Raw genomic sequence first — 16,180 nt, 5'->3', positions numbered from 1 at the left:
GCAAAAATAAGTTTTTAATTGTCCTGAGGCCAAAAACCGCATAAAGCATCACTCACATTGGTTTTTAATTGTCCTGGGACCAAAAACTGCTTAAAAAGCATGAATCACATTGGTTTTTAATTGTCCTGAGGCCAAAAATTGCATAAAAAGTACCAATAAAAACAAATCAGATTATTACTTTCCATGTGACTGGCGCAAAACATTTTCAGTATGCTGTCCACCAATTTCTGCAACAAGTTGAAATCGAGGAACAGCATGTTCCACAACTGATCGATGTGTTTCCAGGATCATGTTCAGAATGTGTTTTGTAATGCATGCCTTCAATGCAGCTACGTTTGCAATAGGAATACTGAACACGTCTTTCAGGTAGCCCCTCAGCCAGAAGTCACACAGATTAAGATCAGGTGATCAGACTGTAGGGAAATGGCAGCTTATAATTCTAGCATATCCGAAATGGTGCTTCAGCAGCTGCTTAACTGGATTTGAAATGTGTGGAGGTGCGCCATCTTGCATAAAAATTATCCCATCCACACATCCATGCTGTTGGAGAGCTGCAGTGGCGTGGTTTTGCAAAAGTCACTCATAGCGCTTACCAGTGAAGGTACAGGTAGCAGGACTGGAAGCACTTGTCTCTACGGAAAAAAATGACCCTATGATAAATGGTGCCATAAACCCACACTACACAGTGACCTTTTCAGGATGAAGTGGTGCTGGTTGATTTGTGTGTGGATTTTCCATTGCCCTTATTCAACAATTCTGTGTATTGATGTGTCCTGTCAGATGGAAGTGAGCTTTGTCTGTCCTTAAAATCTTCCACAGCCAATCATTGTCCACTTCCATGTGAGCAAGAAATTCTAAAGCGAAGGTCTCTTTTGCTGGCAAGTTAACAGGAAACAACTTGTGCACATGGGTAAATTTGAATGAATAGCAAAGAAGGATATTTCATAGGATTTTACACACCGTGCTCACAGGTATGTCCAGTGTTTGGGCAATTCCCCCTGCACTACATGTTTGCACACCACCACTCATCTCCTCTTGCATTGCTGTGGTCACTGCTTCCACTGACGTCAAATCCATTCGTTTCCTCCCTATACCAGGTTGCACACCAAAATAACCCGTCTTTTTGAATTTCTGAATCATTTTCTCCAGACCCATGGCAGTCTTCGGACCAATGCCTTTTCTCAAACCATTCAGTGTGTGGAACTTCTGCAGAGTGACGTGTGCACACTCATTATTTTTGTAATACAGATATGCAAGCGAATGTCGCAGATGCGAAAGGAGGAAAAGCCGTGTACCTGACGTGTTTATACCAACTTCAATGGGTCGTGTGCTGATAGGCGTTTCCACTTATGTATTCTGACACATCCAGCGCCATCTATTGATCAATTTTCACACTACTATTGATTTTCATCTGCCATACGTTTCACCCTTCTCCAATAATATTCCATTGTAGTTTGAGGTCAGTCTTGACTCCTGGTGTTATTTCTACAGCATTTTGAAACTTTAACTTTATAAAATCATCCTGTACTTCAAAAGTAAAATAGAATACAGAACAAAATAGTACTTAAAAGATTGACTTGGACGCATAATAAAAGGACACAGAAAGAGCATGACAACACTTAGAGACCCTATGATGTCACTGTAGGAAACCAATTATGGTTCGCAAATGGAAACAGCAAATGACAGGTCCATTTGTTGTGACCAACAGACCACACTTAGTTCCTCATGGGTGCTTGTCGTATTTACACTGTGTTTATATGCAGAGATACCCTTTGCACTTTCTATTTGTTTGCCATTGTTAGTGTCTTACATTGGTTTTTCATTCATTGTAGAGTGTGTGTGTTGTCACTTGTCTTTTCATTATAACACTTTTTATGTATATTTTCATCATGCATCCATATTAGTCTTTTAAATGCCAAATTGTACTGCATTTTCTGTTCACTATCCTTATGTTTGTACATGTTGTTTATTTTAAATTTGACATGCCAGTATAAAATGGTTTTCATGATCTTCGCATGCATAATCGTGATGTGACATGATGTGTAGCACAGATGGAGAAGATTATGTGAATGTATGAAGCATAAGACCCGAGGATTCTGACATAGTCTTACTGAAACCGGCTACCAAATTAAATGCTGTACTATCAATCGTGGCGTTTTGAAGATTTTTTTATGAGTTTATTACACTGCATATTGCTCTCATTCTGGCACAATGTCAGGAATATAATATATATTTATTTTCCTCTTGCTTTCACCAGTCCCCCCAGGGGCTCAGCATTCATTTGCTGAGTACAGGCTTGGCGACCCCGGGTTTACTAGAGATTTATCAGACTGTCGTAACAGAGCACATGCTGATAACCAGAATGTGTTTTTGATTGTCAAACGGAAGGAAGGTAGCTTTGAGAGGGTTTCTCCCTTTTACATCCACAAGGGTCTAGAGAGAATTCCAGGAACACTGAAATCTGTGAAGCGACTGTGCAGTGGGACTCTGTTAGTTGAAACTTCTAGTTCCTGTCAAGTCACTTCTCTTCGGAAAGCAACCTGTCTCGGAGAGTACGCTATCGAGACCGAGCTCCACTCCACTTTGAACTATAGTAAGTGTGTTGTGACATGTAGGGATTTGGTGGATATCCCCAAGGACGAGTTGAAATCTGAGTGGGCTGATGAAGGTATTGTCGACGTGCAGCATATTATGAAACGAGTCGATGGGGACCTAGTTAAATCTGACTCGTTTATTCTCACTTTCAATTGCCCGAGACTCCCAGAGCATGTTAAAGCGGGTTTCTTACGTTTGCCAGTACAGCCATATTTCCCCAACCCAGTGCGCTGTTTTAAATGTCAGTGCTTTGGGCGTACTACGTTGGGGTGCAATGGGATAGCCACTTGTGGTAAATGTGGTCAGCCTGCCCATGAAGGAGCCGATTGCTCATCGCCTGTGAAGTGCGTGAATTGCTCTGTGAGTCACCCTGTCTGGAGGCAGGTCTGCTCCATCTATCTCGAGGAACGGAAGATACAGGAGATCAAAACATCTAAGCGCATCCCCTGTGGTGAGGCCAAGAAGCTCTTTAAGGCCATGTAGCCTCCTGTGTTTACAACATCTTTCGCTTCCGCTCTGCAGAAACCGGTACAGTTGGCTACTGTTGCTACACAAACGGAGGTTGCTAGTGTCAGCACTAATACTAGCGTTTGCCAGTGCACTTGTACTGCTGCGGTTGTTTTGCAACCTACAGCTCTTCCCACAACGTCGCAGTGCACTTGTACTGCTGCGGTTGTTTTGCAATCTACAGCTCTTCCCACAACGTCGGACAAGGCTGTGGTTGCTGACATTGGGGTACTTCCTGCCCCTCCCCATATGGCGCCTTCTGCCCAGGAGAGTAAAAGCTCGAACTGTTGACAAGGTTCTGCATTGTAAGCCCCCCAAGACAAAGACGCCGAAGGTGAAGGTTTTGCCACCTGAAGAGACTAGTCAGGATCAGTCCGATGACGATGCTATCGTACTGTCTGACATCTCCCTTGGGTCGCCATCGGAGCTGATGGACATTGATGTCGACCAGGGGCGATATTCTCGCGCCAGGAATAAATCTCCGGCCAGTACGGGCTCTCCTCCAAAGCACAGAGGCAGGGCGAAAATTCAGTGGCTCCCATATTACAGTGGAACCTGAATGGGTTCAGGACGCATGTGGCCGAATTACAACTCCTTGTACGAGAGCGCCCCTTGTGCTTATGTCTCCAAGAGACACATTTTCGGGCCACTGATGCTCCTTCTTTACGGGGCTATACCGTGTATCAAAAAGATGATCTCATGGGGGAAAGGGCAAAGGGTGGTGTTGCGGTTTTTGTCCGTGACATGCACCACTCATCTGAGCTCCCTCTCGTTACGGACTTGCAAGCAGTTGCAGTTGACCTTCTTGTGGGGCGGAGGCTCACAATCTGTTCCGTTTACTTACCGCCTCAGGATGCAATAGACTCTGAGGTTCTCACAGGCCTTATTAGCCAACTCCCCCACCCATTTCTCCTTCTGGGGGACTTCAATGCTCATAATGTCTTATGGGGCTCTACGACTACTTGCCCCAGGGGTCGCATTCTGGAAAGCCTCATGGCATCCGAAGAACTGTGCATCCTCAACTCTGGTGCTCCCACTCATTTCTGTACTGCTTCTGAGTCGTTGTCAGCTATTGACCTTTCCTTTTGCTCTCCAGCACTCGCGGATTCTGCTCTGTGGGAGGTTGCCGTTGACCTCCATTCTAGTGACCACTTGCCCATTTGGATTCACTTCCTGGATGAGACTGTGGCATTACCAGTGCCGCCCAGGTGGCACCTCTGCAGAGCTGACTGGACACTTTTCAGCCATTTAGCTGTCTTGGAACACCGTGCCAGCGTCCACGAATTGGTCGACAATGCTACAGCCGTGATCTCCCATGCTGCTGAATTGTCGATACCACGGTCCTCAAGTCATCCCAATAGGCGTCATGTCCCTTGGTGGACCACTGAGTGCCACTCAGCCATCCGAGCCCGCCGAGCAGCTCTGCGCCGCTTCAATTGCTGTCCATCAGCTGACAATCTTGCGGCGGCCTTTCGGGTGGCAAGGGCCAAGGTGCGACGAGTGATTAAAGAGAGCAAACAACGGTCATGGCAATCGTTCTTGAACTCCATCTCCCACTCCTCTAGTTCTACGAAAGTATGGGAAGCCATCAGGAGGATTTCCAGCAAACGCAGCCAACTACCTGTCACGGCATTGCTGCATCAGGGATGTCTCCTCACGGTGCCGAGAGGCATTGCTCAGACACTGGCCATGCATTTTGCGGAATCTACTGCCACTATTAACTGTGATCCAGATTTCTGCCACTACCGCACTGCCATCGAGAGGGATCTCTTGGACTTCCAGTCTCCAAATTCTGAATCCTACAACTGCCCCTTCACAATGTGGGAACTGGATTCGGCGCTGTCTGTGGCTCATGATACTGCGCCAGGTGATGATCAAATCCTGTGCAGCATGCTGCAGCATTTGTTGCTGCCATCCAAGGAAGTTCTCCTGAATTGTTTTAATATGATATGGTCATCCGGCACGTTCCCTGACTCGTGAAGGGAGGCGATTTTGATTCCACTTCTCAAACCGGCAAAGGACCAAATGCATCCCATTAGTTATCGGAGTATTGCTTTGACAAGCTGTGTCGCGAAGACATTGGAACGCATGGTCAACCATCGCCTGGTTTGGCTGCTCGCTACCAGGCAGCTACTTAGCCACTCTCTGTGTGGCTTTTAGAGCTGTCGCTCAACTATAGACAAGTTGACCGTGCTTGATGCGGCCATCCAGCAGGCCTTCCTACATAACCAGCATTGTCTAGGTGTATTCTTTGACATTAATAAGGTGTATGACACTACTTGGCGCCGCCTTATCCTCAATCAACTCCATCAGAGGGGCTTTCGTGGCCATCTCCCCATCTTCATTCGGTCCTTTCTTTCCCGCCGCCTCTTTCGATATCGGGTTGGTAATGTGCTATCTGATTTGTACGTGCAGGAGAATGGTGTTCCTCAGGGAAGCGTTTTAAGTGTCACCCTCTTTGCCATCGCTGATGACCACGCTGTTTAGCACCTGAAAACCTCAAACCACACACACACACACACACCCGCTTTCACCAGTTCACAGTGTCAGCACAGCAATGCCATTTTGGTTGATTTCACAAGGCCATCTCAGTCAATCATCCAAACAGTTGTTCGTGCAACTACTGAAGAGGCTGCTGCCCCTCTTCAGGACACACATTTGTCTGGCCTCTCAACAGAGGTTGCACCGACAGTACAGGTGGCAAGGGGAAACTGCAGCCATAGTTGCTCCCAAGGGGATGCAGCTCTACTGTATGGTTGAATCCTTTTGGGTGAAATATACTGGAGGATGGGGTCTACTCAGGAGAATGTCATCATCAGGAGAAACAAAACTGCCATTTATACAGGTTGGAACACGAAGTGTTAGAACCCTGAATTGGGCAGGAAGGTCAGAAAATTTAAAAAGGGAAACGGGTAGCTTCAATGAGAATTACTGACTGTTTGGTGGCTGGAAGAAAAGGACTTCTGGTGAGGTGAATACAGGGCTATAAATACAAAGCAAATAGGGGTAATCCTGGAGTAGATTTAATAATGGATAATTAAAGAGGAATGTGGAATAGCTAGTATAAACACTCCAGCTAACACTTTATCATAGCCAGTATTATGAAAAGGAAAGTTCCTACTCACAATATAGTGGAGATGCTGAGTCGCAGACAGTCACTGCAAAAAGACTGTCATAAATAAAGCTTTTGACCAGTAAGACCTTCATCAAAAATAGACAACACACACACACACACACACACACACACACACACACACACACACACACGACTGCAGTCTCCGGCATCTGAAACCACACTGTGAACATCAGCACCAGTGCATGATGAGAGTGGTGACTGGGTGGGGAGAAGGAGGGATTTTAGGGTAGGGGTGGCAGACAGTGAAGTGCTGCAGGTTAGATGGAGGGCAGCGGAGAGGTGGGGAGAGTGTGGGGTAGTGGAAAAAGAGAGAAGTAAAAAGACTGTGTGTGATAGTGGGGTGAGGGTTGTGTAGTGCTGGAATGGGAACAGGGAAGCGGCTGGATGGGTGAGGACAATAACTAACGAAGGTTGAGGCCAGGATGGTTACGGGAGCATATGATGTATTGTAGGGAAAGTTCCCATCTGCGTAGTTGAGAAAAACTGGTGTTGGTGGGCAGGATCCATGTGACTCAGGCTGTGAAGCAGTCATTGAAATGAAGGATATCATGTTTGGCAGCATACTCAGCAACAGAGCGGCCCACATGTTCCTTGGCCACAGTTTGCTGGTGGCCATTAATGCGGACAGACAGCTTGTTGGTTGTCATGTCCACTTACAATACAGCACAGTGGTTGCAGCTTAGCTTGTAGATCACATGACTGGTTTCACAGGTAGCCAGGTTACTGTGCCTCCACTGAGAGGATCTCTGCTCTCGTAGACCAACACCTTGAACCTATTACCCAGAACCCACCCTCATATATAAAAGATACCAACGATTTCCTCCACCAACTCTCCACAGTCCCTGTCCCTTTACCATACGATGCCCTGCTCGTCACTATTGATGGCACCTCCCTTTACACTAATATCCCTAATGCCCATGGCCTTACCGCTATTGAACACTACCTTTCCCAACGTCCGACGGATTCCAAACCAACAACCACCTTCCTAGTTGCCATGACCAACTATATCCTCACACACAATTACATCTCCTTTGGAGGCATTACCTACAAACAAATTCGGGGTACAGCTATGGGCACCCGCATGCCACCATCTTATGCCAATCTGTTCTTGAGCCATCTAGAGGAATCCTTCCTAATTACACAGAATCCTAAATCCCTCACCTCATTCATTTTTATTGATGACATCTTTACAATTTGGGTCAAGGGTGAGTACATTCTATCCACAGTATTCAGAACACAACATTTTCTCCCCCATTTACTTCATCTGACCCTACTCAACCCAAAATGCCACTTTCCTATGCATCAACCTCCACCTCAAAGGTGGCTACATCAGTACCTCCATCCAGAGAGAGATTTCGAAGTGCATGGCTTTCTCTTCTCTGTCGATAACTAGGCTTCAACTATACGATTACACATGCAGCAACTTTCTGTATCACCTTATATTATTTTTTAAGAAATTGTTTTTGCTTCTCTTGCAAAATTTAACAAAATGGAGTTATGATGTTTTCATTGCATACCATCAGTATGCACCTATCTAATTATTAGTTGGTAACCTGTGTAACTGTGTATGTTATGAGTCCCCAATAGACTAGCTACAGTAAGGGCATGATAAGTTGGTTGTTAAAAGTTGGCACCATTTGGAACACTTTGTGTTGACTGTTCTTTGTTGCAGATTGTGCCACCCTAGTTTTGACTATGTAACTGCCTAATGAAGTAGTGTTGTGTTGTCTCTGTGAGTGGACAATTAATTGATCAATAACAGTAACTGTACTTTATTTAAATACATTAAGATTTATGAGACACAATCACAAATGTTTACTAAATGTTCTGAATGCCACTTTTCTTATACTCATTGCCTTGTATTGCAACAGACTTAAATTAATTGCATATTCTTTGCAACAAATATGTACCTTATTTGCTTTTATGCATATTCTGGATCCATGTTAGTTCCATGTCAGAATGTATACCATAGCTGCTGATTGGTGTGAGTCACACATAGTGTGAGTTTTCAGTACTTGAAGATAAACCATAAAACATTCTCCCTAATCTGACCCTCTAACCTATCAGTGGCTGTCCTACGTACCTGACTGCCCTCAAGCTAAGTGTCCAACTTTACTTAGCTTATGGATGAAACATTGAACTCATTTAAAATGAAGCGTTATTGTTTCTGTAAGTATTTGCTTCATTAGTGAGCAGGAAAACTACACTCTTAAGAAGCTCGTAGTGTTAGTTAACTTATTAGAATCAGCTGTTAGTTGCTAGATGCATATTATTACAAAATACAGCTGAGAATCATGGGCTGTGTGAATACTGGATTTAGGTTGCAGTTTGATGATCACTGTCTTAGACTCTTCCTTGTCAGTATGCATGTTGATATATATGTATGTTCATGCTAATTGCATCCCCATGGTCACTGTTGTGGAATCTGAGCACCTGGCATATGGTTTCTGGTTCTCTCTCTACCTGGTGAATGCTGAATGGCAAAATAAGTGCAGATGTTGGTCCATGACATCAGAGTTGCTGTGCATCAGCACTGGGCCAATTCCATATTGGATCGTGTCCTAGAGGTTTACCAATTAAGAGTGTGATCAAACTGATTCACTGAAATTGAATTTTTATGTGTAAATTATTCAAAAGGTGGATGATATGATTGGCTTTGGGGGATGTACTCAGTGCAGTAGTTGAGTTTACCCTGTATGGCATGAAGCTTTTAGGTTTTTTGGCCCCACTAATTTTCCTATTTCCTTCATGTGGTTGGTTGTAAATAGGATGACATTTTTGCTCAGTATATGTTATTTGTTGAGTTTTTAGCGTGACCCAGAATTTTGCAAAACTCAAAGTACGAAGATTTTGTAAACGTTCTTGATGGGAATTTCCAGTAACTATTATGCTGTTATGATAGTTCACACATGCAGAAATTTGTTGTGTTGTTTGTTTTAAGAATTGTTGTCATATTGTAGGAGCACTGGCTCTGCCAGATGGTAACCTCTTGTACCTATACAGCCCCAAAGGAGTATTTACAATTATTAATTTTGTAAAACTTATGGCTGAATAAAACTGTCTGCCAGATGAGAACTTGAACCAAGAAAGCTGGCTTTTGCAGACAGTGCTCTTTCCAGGCTCTTTTCAGTCTGTCCTCACAGCTTCTGTGCTACAGTACATATCTCCTCCTTTCCAAATTTGATAGAATCTTTCCTGGATACTTTGCTGGACTAAAACTCCTGGGAAAAGGATAGAATGGAGAAATAGATTAGCCACAGGCTGAAGGTTCTTTCCAGAATGAACCGTTCACTCTGCAACAGAGTGTATGCCTTTTTGAAACTTACTGACAGAATGAACTTTTGTGACAGAATAAGACTCAAACCTGGAACCTCATCTTTCTCAGGCAGTGCCCTTTTCAACTGAGCTACCCAGGCTCTACTTGCCCCCACAGCTTCAGTTTACTTCCAGGCTGTGGTTAAGCTGTTCCTCTATGAGATTTTTTTCTACATGAGTGCTAGGCTAGTAAAGTGTCCGTGGAGCTTATAAAGTAGGGAAGTGGTACTGAGAGAGCCGACATTCTAAGGGCACATTGTGATTTCCTGTCAACACTGTTTCCTACCTCGTCCACAACCATAACTTTATCATCTTCTGAAAAAACCCTAGTACAAAGATCCTATGTTAATTAGTTTCCAGGACATAATTTACACTCGGCTTAAAGCAGCTTAGGACACAATCTTGTTATCTACTTCTTCATTTATCCCTTTTCTTCTTCTTCTTCTTCTTCTTCTTCTTCTTCTTCACCTCGTCCCCTCTTAACTTTCCCTGTTCCTTTGTAGCCCTGCGCAATTCAACCTTTATGGGCCCTCATCTTCCACTTCTATTGTCTTATGCTAATTTTCTGTGCTACCAGAGGAGATTCTCAATTAGTTTATTTCCCCACACTACCATGTTCTTTTCAGTGAAGTTATCTATCACGACAGCTGTTGATAATTTATATGTAAAATTATTCAGTGAAAACACAGAAAAAAACAGTGCAATGGAAATCCATTGAGCTTTGTTGTGTGTAACTTGCAGAATGAGCAATAAATAAAGTCTATGAAATACAGTTATATTCTTCATGGTAGAAAGCTGGGAATCTTGTATTGTTATATTGATCATTCCAGCTGGATCAAGAGAGAGTATGTGATGATAATATCAGTGACTGGCTATATATTTATTTTGTACTTTTCATTTCACTATGGCAAAATCAGTCAGTGGAAAATCTGGGATGGAATACAAAGATATGAAATAGGATATTTCATACTGTCATTTCACTATAGAAAGTTCCTGAAGAATATCCTAAGAGTGTGAGAATCTTTTAAATCATGCTTCTATTTTTTGAATTCCATTCCATGTATTATAAATTCACATGGGGCACAAATCCAACTTCAAATGATTCCCCCCTCCTACCTCCACTCTCCCATTCCTTGTATATCTTTTAATTCTTTCCTGTTCTATTGTCTCATCTTTTATCACCAAGGGACTAGATACCAGTTCCGAAAGCAATATAAGCTTGGTGGAATATAAATAATGTAAGGAGTAAATGTAAACTGCAGTGTTGGCACAATCTGTTCAGCAGGGACAATTTAGCTATGTATGAATATGTGTTTCCTGGCAATTCTGAAGAAGTATTTGTCTGAAAATTAGTAACATTGTCAGTCATGTTGTGCCTGTTGATGACCCACTGATTTACAGTGAGTTGTTACCTTTACTCCTTCCATTACTTAATTTCAGAAAGCAACACATTTGTCATGTTTATCTTGTGTTGCTATCACATAAAGTTTGATTGTCCTACATTTGACATGTGGCACTCTTATTCTGGTGTATGTATTGTTATTATGAATTTCTTCTTTTTATTTTATTGCATACTTTTCAGATGCCACTCATAATAATGATCAGAATATTGATCATGGCACTCTGAGGTAATGAAAGTCATTTGATGTATTTGTTGATGTTGTACATAACTAATCTTATTTTCTTAGAATTATATGTCTCTGGTGATTACTCAAATGCACATCTGGGCCATATTGTGTCTGGATGTTGTGCTGTGATCCCCTTTAGGCCAACAACTCTCTCTGCTACGAACTCAACCCGTCAGTAGAAAGCTGTGAAAGATATGTACAGTCATACCATTTTAAAAGTTGTTAGTATCAGAAGAAAGAAGATCAAAGTTTGCAAATGGAGCATTCAATTATAACTTAGAAGTATTTTACCTCATTTATAGTCTCCAAAACTAAATGTATTAGTCACTGAATTTGTTCACGGTGCTATGTAAAACATTTGAAAATTAACTTTGCTTTGTTATATGGTATATTGTCATTGAAGAAGGAAAATATCCTCATTATCTATATAGTAATCTGTGATCACCTAGCATCTGATCATAGTGTTTTTCACACAGTGATTGGTTCAGTTTTACCAGAGAATCCAAATCATGTCATAAAACTACAACTCACGCTTTCATGAAGCTACCACCATTAATAACAAATGTGTCCCACGAGTTCATAGGCCCTATACTGCACATGAATCTGGTCATTTGTACTTACCAACTACAAATTTATCTGTCAGAACATGTGTCGCATAGTTTTTGTTGGAAGGTTAAAATTGCCCAAGAGAGGAGCAGTTTCTGATAATGTGCTACCAGTATTCTGCTACCACATTCTGACAGCTTCTGAAATGGAACAGCACATATGCCCTGCTGCAATTATTCAGATATCATATCATATATATTCATGGATTGATAATTCTTGTCATGTACTTGCAACTATAATAAATGTATGCATGAGTCTAACTGAAGGTCCAATAACTGTCTGTTGGCTGTACTTTGCAAATCACTTAGCTACTTATTAACTTTTGTGCCATAACACTTCTCATTTCATTGTAATTATTATAACTGATTTAAATAGAATATGTTTATAATATTTTTATGCCCATTTTGTCTAGATACTTCCAGTATTACAAAGAAAGAAGAAACTATAAATAATACGTTTACAATTGTGGTTAACACTGATGGAAGTCGAGAAATGGATGAGGCTTCTTCATCTAGAATGGCCAACTCTGATGATGATGTTAATAGAATAGAGGAGCTTTTAGAGCATTTTGGTAAAGCTGCCTCAGATAATGAAGATGATGATGATAAGCCTGGAGAACTTAATATGGCGGTGAGTCGTATCTGAAATCTCTGTTGCCGTTTAGCTACTTGTGTACTTTCTAGATTCTTTCTTTTAGTGTTCAACCCTGAGGTTGGTTTGCAGCATAGCTCCATTCCTCTCTTCTGTCTGCCTTCCTCTTCATTTCCATGCATATGTTACATCCAACATGTTGCATGTGTGATATCCTTGGTCACCCCCTCGGATTCCTTCCCTCAGTAGCTCCTTCTGCTATTGTTCCAATGATGAAGTTCCTTTTTTCATTTGTCTGTTTTTTCCACACGCATAAAATTTAGGAGTCTGCTGTTAAAGAAGATAGTCCAGATGGTCAAAAAGTTATTGAAGAAGTTAAGAAACTTACTTGTCTGCGTTACCTGAAAAGTGTGTTTCAAGGCCGTAGCTCTAGTGAAAGGCACAAAATATTCATGAGAGGCTCTTGGAGTGACAGAAACACATTAAAATTTAGTTCTGGTGTTGGTCCTCTTGATGATAAGCAGGTGAGTTTTCTTTTTAATTTTAAGATATAAAATGTTCTAGTGAAATTGGAGATTGTAATTACCTGGATGTTATTCAATAAGTTAAGGAGGTTTATTTATCTGTGTTGCTGCATATTTGCAGAAAACAGTTCCAGGGAAACATCTCAAATATAGGGTGATTATAATTATAGTCCTAGTTCCAAAACGCTGAAAAAAAGCGCTGCTCAGAATAACATCAAATTTTGGTGAAATATTATTCAAGAAGGGGGCAACATAGTGAGGGAGGAAAAAAAAAAAAAAAAGAACTTTTTGCCACTGTACGGCACTGTAGTCTTTACACATTAGCATAAATGGGTTTGGCTAAAAATGACATATGAAGTGCAATATGACAGCTGTGGTGCAAGTTTGCACATTAAACCAACCATACTATGCAATTTGCACGACCACACAAGTTTAGCATTCAGCTGTTGTGCCACTGTTAGGTAAGCCCATCCACCGCATCAATAACACTGTCCCTGGCTGGTACTTATGAAACAAATGATAAATTCCATGTTAAACCCTGTAAACTTTTTGATATGGTTGAATTCATCAACAAAAAAATAAGTTTTCACCATTCACCTCATTTTTGGATAGCAATGAGAAAATATTAAGTTTTATCACGATGTTATTATTCTTATTATTAAAATCTCATTAATTTTAAACAAATCAATACCATATGTAGCTTTAGTGTTCCAACTGGCAACATATAATACATACATATAGCTCTGTGCATTTAGGTTGTTATTGATGCACCTGCAGTGAATTTGTTCCTTCAGAATGTTCTATTGCAGTCATTCCACACTACAGTGGTAACTCATTAATTGGTCCACCCAGACTAACTGTTACTCACACACTTGCAACAACTTCATTCCTTCATAGCCATTCTGTGAAGCCACTGAGACATTTTAATAGCTCCACCTGTGCAGTGCGTAACATGCAGTACATATTCATCCTTCAGTATCTTTCCACTGGGGCAGACTTCCAAGTGCAGAGTCATTCCACTGCATGGGCAGTGCCACCGTTCCATAGTGGAAGCTGTGAGATATTTACAAGTCCAAGAGTGTTGAGTCTCCTTGCACTTATTATTATATAAATGTGATGTACTGCAGCATAGTAGAGTATAGAACTTTTACATCCAGTTTTGTGTGTGGTTGTGTTTGGTTGTCAATACCGGTTAAAAGATACAAATGTAGCTACTTGTTGGGATATTTGTCTGTAAGAGATGAAAGTAACAAAACTGGTTAGTGTAACAGTAGTGACCAACATTGTTTCAAAACAACTGTGAATAACCTGACAAAGTACTTGGAGAGAAGACAGGCAACAATAAATGCTTCAGTTGAAATTATTGTACAATATGCACAAGCAAGAAAACAATAAAAGAGTTTCTGCTTTAACATTTTAACTCTTTATTTGATGAAGGAAGTATGAATACAGTGTATAGAATATGAAATAAATGAAAATTAAAAATTGTTTCCTTAAACAATTAAAACACCCAGAAAATATTGCTACAGTGGTGCAAACTATTTTGCATATATCAGTGTACTTCATGTCAAAACATATTAAGTCATTAATATGTTCCTGAGACCTATTTCCTGGTTGGAACAGAATGTTGTAACCTATTACTCAAAATACCTTCATCCCTGTTGTAAGATGTGGCATGAAGTTAGAGAGAGAGAGAGAGAGAGATGAATCATGCAGAAATAAGTAATGAAACTGCCTGGCAGATTAAAACTCGAACTCAGGACTGTTTTCTTTCGTGGCAAGTGCTCTACCAACTGAGCTACCCAAGCACGACTCACAACCCATCCTCACAGCTCCCCTTCTTCCAGTACCTTATTGCGGAAATAAGTATTTCCAAAAGATGCCTGCTCCATACTTGAATTAGCCACCGTTTGAAAGAGCAGTCTTTTTTTCTGCAACATAATCAAATTTCTGTCATTGCTTTTTTCACCTAAAGGTCCACAATCATCCAGTACAGTTTCTTGTCTGAATCAGCATTTTGGTGCATAATGTCCTTGGAAATGCACAAATTTAGTATGCATTGAATAAAAATTGGAATTTTATTCACCAATGTTTCTCTTTTTCGGAGCCATATTACATTGTAATCAGATTTTATTTTTGTGGAATTTTTTAGTCTGATGGATTTAGCAGGTGATGAAGACCTGCCAAAGTGTACTTCTTGTAATTTGTTGTTGTTGTCATTATAAGTTACTATTTGCTGGTGTATAATTCCATAAAAATACAGCTAAATGTTGTAGACTTATCTCTTGAACAAAAGGAACTGTTGTTGAGTCATTCTAGCTTGAGACTGAGTGTGTGTGTGTGTGTGTGTGTGTGTGTCTATATTTATGTAAAGAAACTCTGGCATATCATTTACAAAAATGCAGCAGTCATGCCTCAGTTAGGCAAAAGCCATGTTTTCAACGTGTATGTGGACCTCTGTGCCAAGTTGGGTTCTGTTACAGTGTCAGCTTCATGCGGTAAAGATGTGCAGATGAAAGGGTGTGAAAAGTTTGACAGCAGTTTGGGGTCTCTCGAAGCTTCCTCCCTTAAAATTAGGATCGTCAGTAAATGTGATTTAAAAGGCTATGGCAAATGTAAAGTTAATCAGGTACAATCCTTAAGAGGCAGTCAAGAAACAGCTGCTAGTGGCTTATACCCTGATGAATTACAATAGCCAGCAGTTTTAGGTAACAGGAGTGTATGAACCACACTGATTATTCTCAGCTGTCATTGGACCTCAAAGCAAAAATCCACATATCTATCTATGATGTGAAAAAGCTCTCCTTGATTGAGTGAAGAACGGAGTGCATGCATTTTTTTGAGTAGCATGAATTGAGAAAGTTATGCTTTAACATTAAAGAATATGTTTCTGTCACGTATGATGGAATAAAATTTAAAAAGCAAAGCAGTTTGAAAGAACTTTTTGTTGCTTATCAAAGTAAACAAGAAATTGGATATGTAAATGGAAATGGAAAATGTTGTGGACGAGCTGTTGATTGGCATGGTAAGAAGCTTGAGAAAGTTTTATTGCAAGAAATTGGATTTTCTAAATTCAGTTAAATCAGTCCAAAATAGTGTATGTGTTGGCTTCTCAGGTGTTCATTCAGTGTCCATTTACACAGTTTACCAAAATCTCAAATTTGTGCTAGCTGCAACATATACAAGAATCAGTGCATCAGCTGCATCAGTGTAAGAACTGTCTTGGAAGAAATGCACTTGAATCACATCTCACTATCTTTTGCAAGGATACTGGTCCT

At 41.0% G+C, this 16,180-nt stretch overlaps 1 protein-coding gene across 1 annotated transcript in view; it reads left to right on the top strand.

Annotated features, from left to right (window-relative positions):
• The window catches only part of LOC126282206 (uncharacterized), a 129,041-nt gene that overhangs the window by 86,029 nt on the left and 26,832 nt on the right, over nt 1-16,180 (top strand). The window contains exons 5-6 of the mRNA XM_049981752.1: nt 12,200-12,417; nt 12,702-12,902. Of these exons, the coding sequence (XP_049837709.1) occupies nt 12,200-12,417; nt 12,702-12,902 (419 nt within the window). The remainder of the gene's footprint in view (nt 1-12,199; nt 12,418-12,701; nt 12,903-16,180) is intronic.

The sequence above is a fragment of the Schistocerca gregaria genome, chromosome 7 (genome assembly GCF_023897955.1).
Source record: "Schistocerca gregaria isolate iqSchGreg1 chromosome 7, iqSchGreg1.2, whole genome shotgun sequence".
NCBI classification, from domain to species: domain Eukaryota; kingdom Metazoa; phylum Arthropoda; class Insecta; order Orthoptera; family Acrididae; genus Schistocerca; species Schistocerca gregaria.
The sequence above is the reverse complement of the archived record's forward strand: the minus strand, read 5'-3'. Positions and strand labels throughout refer to the sequence as shown.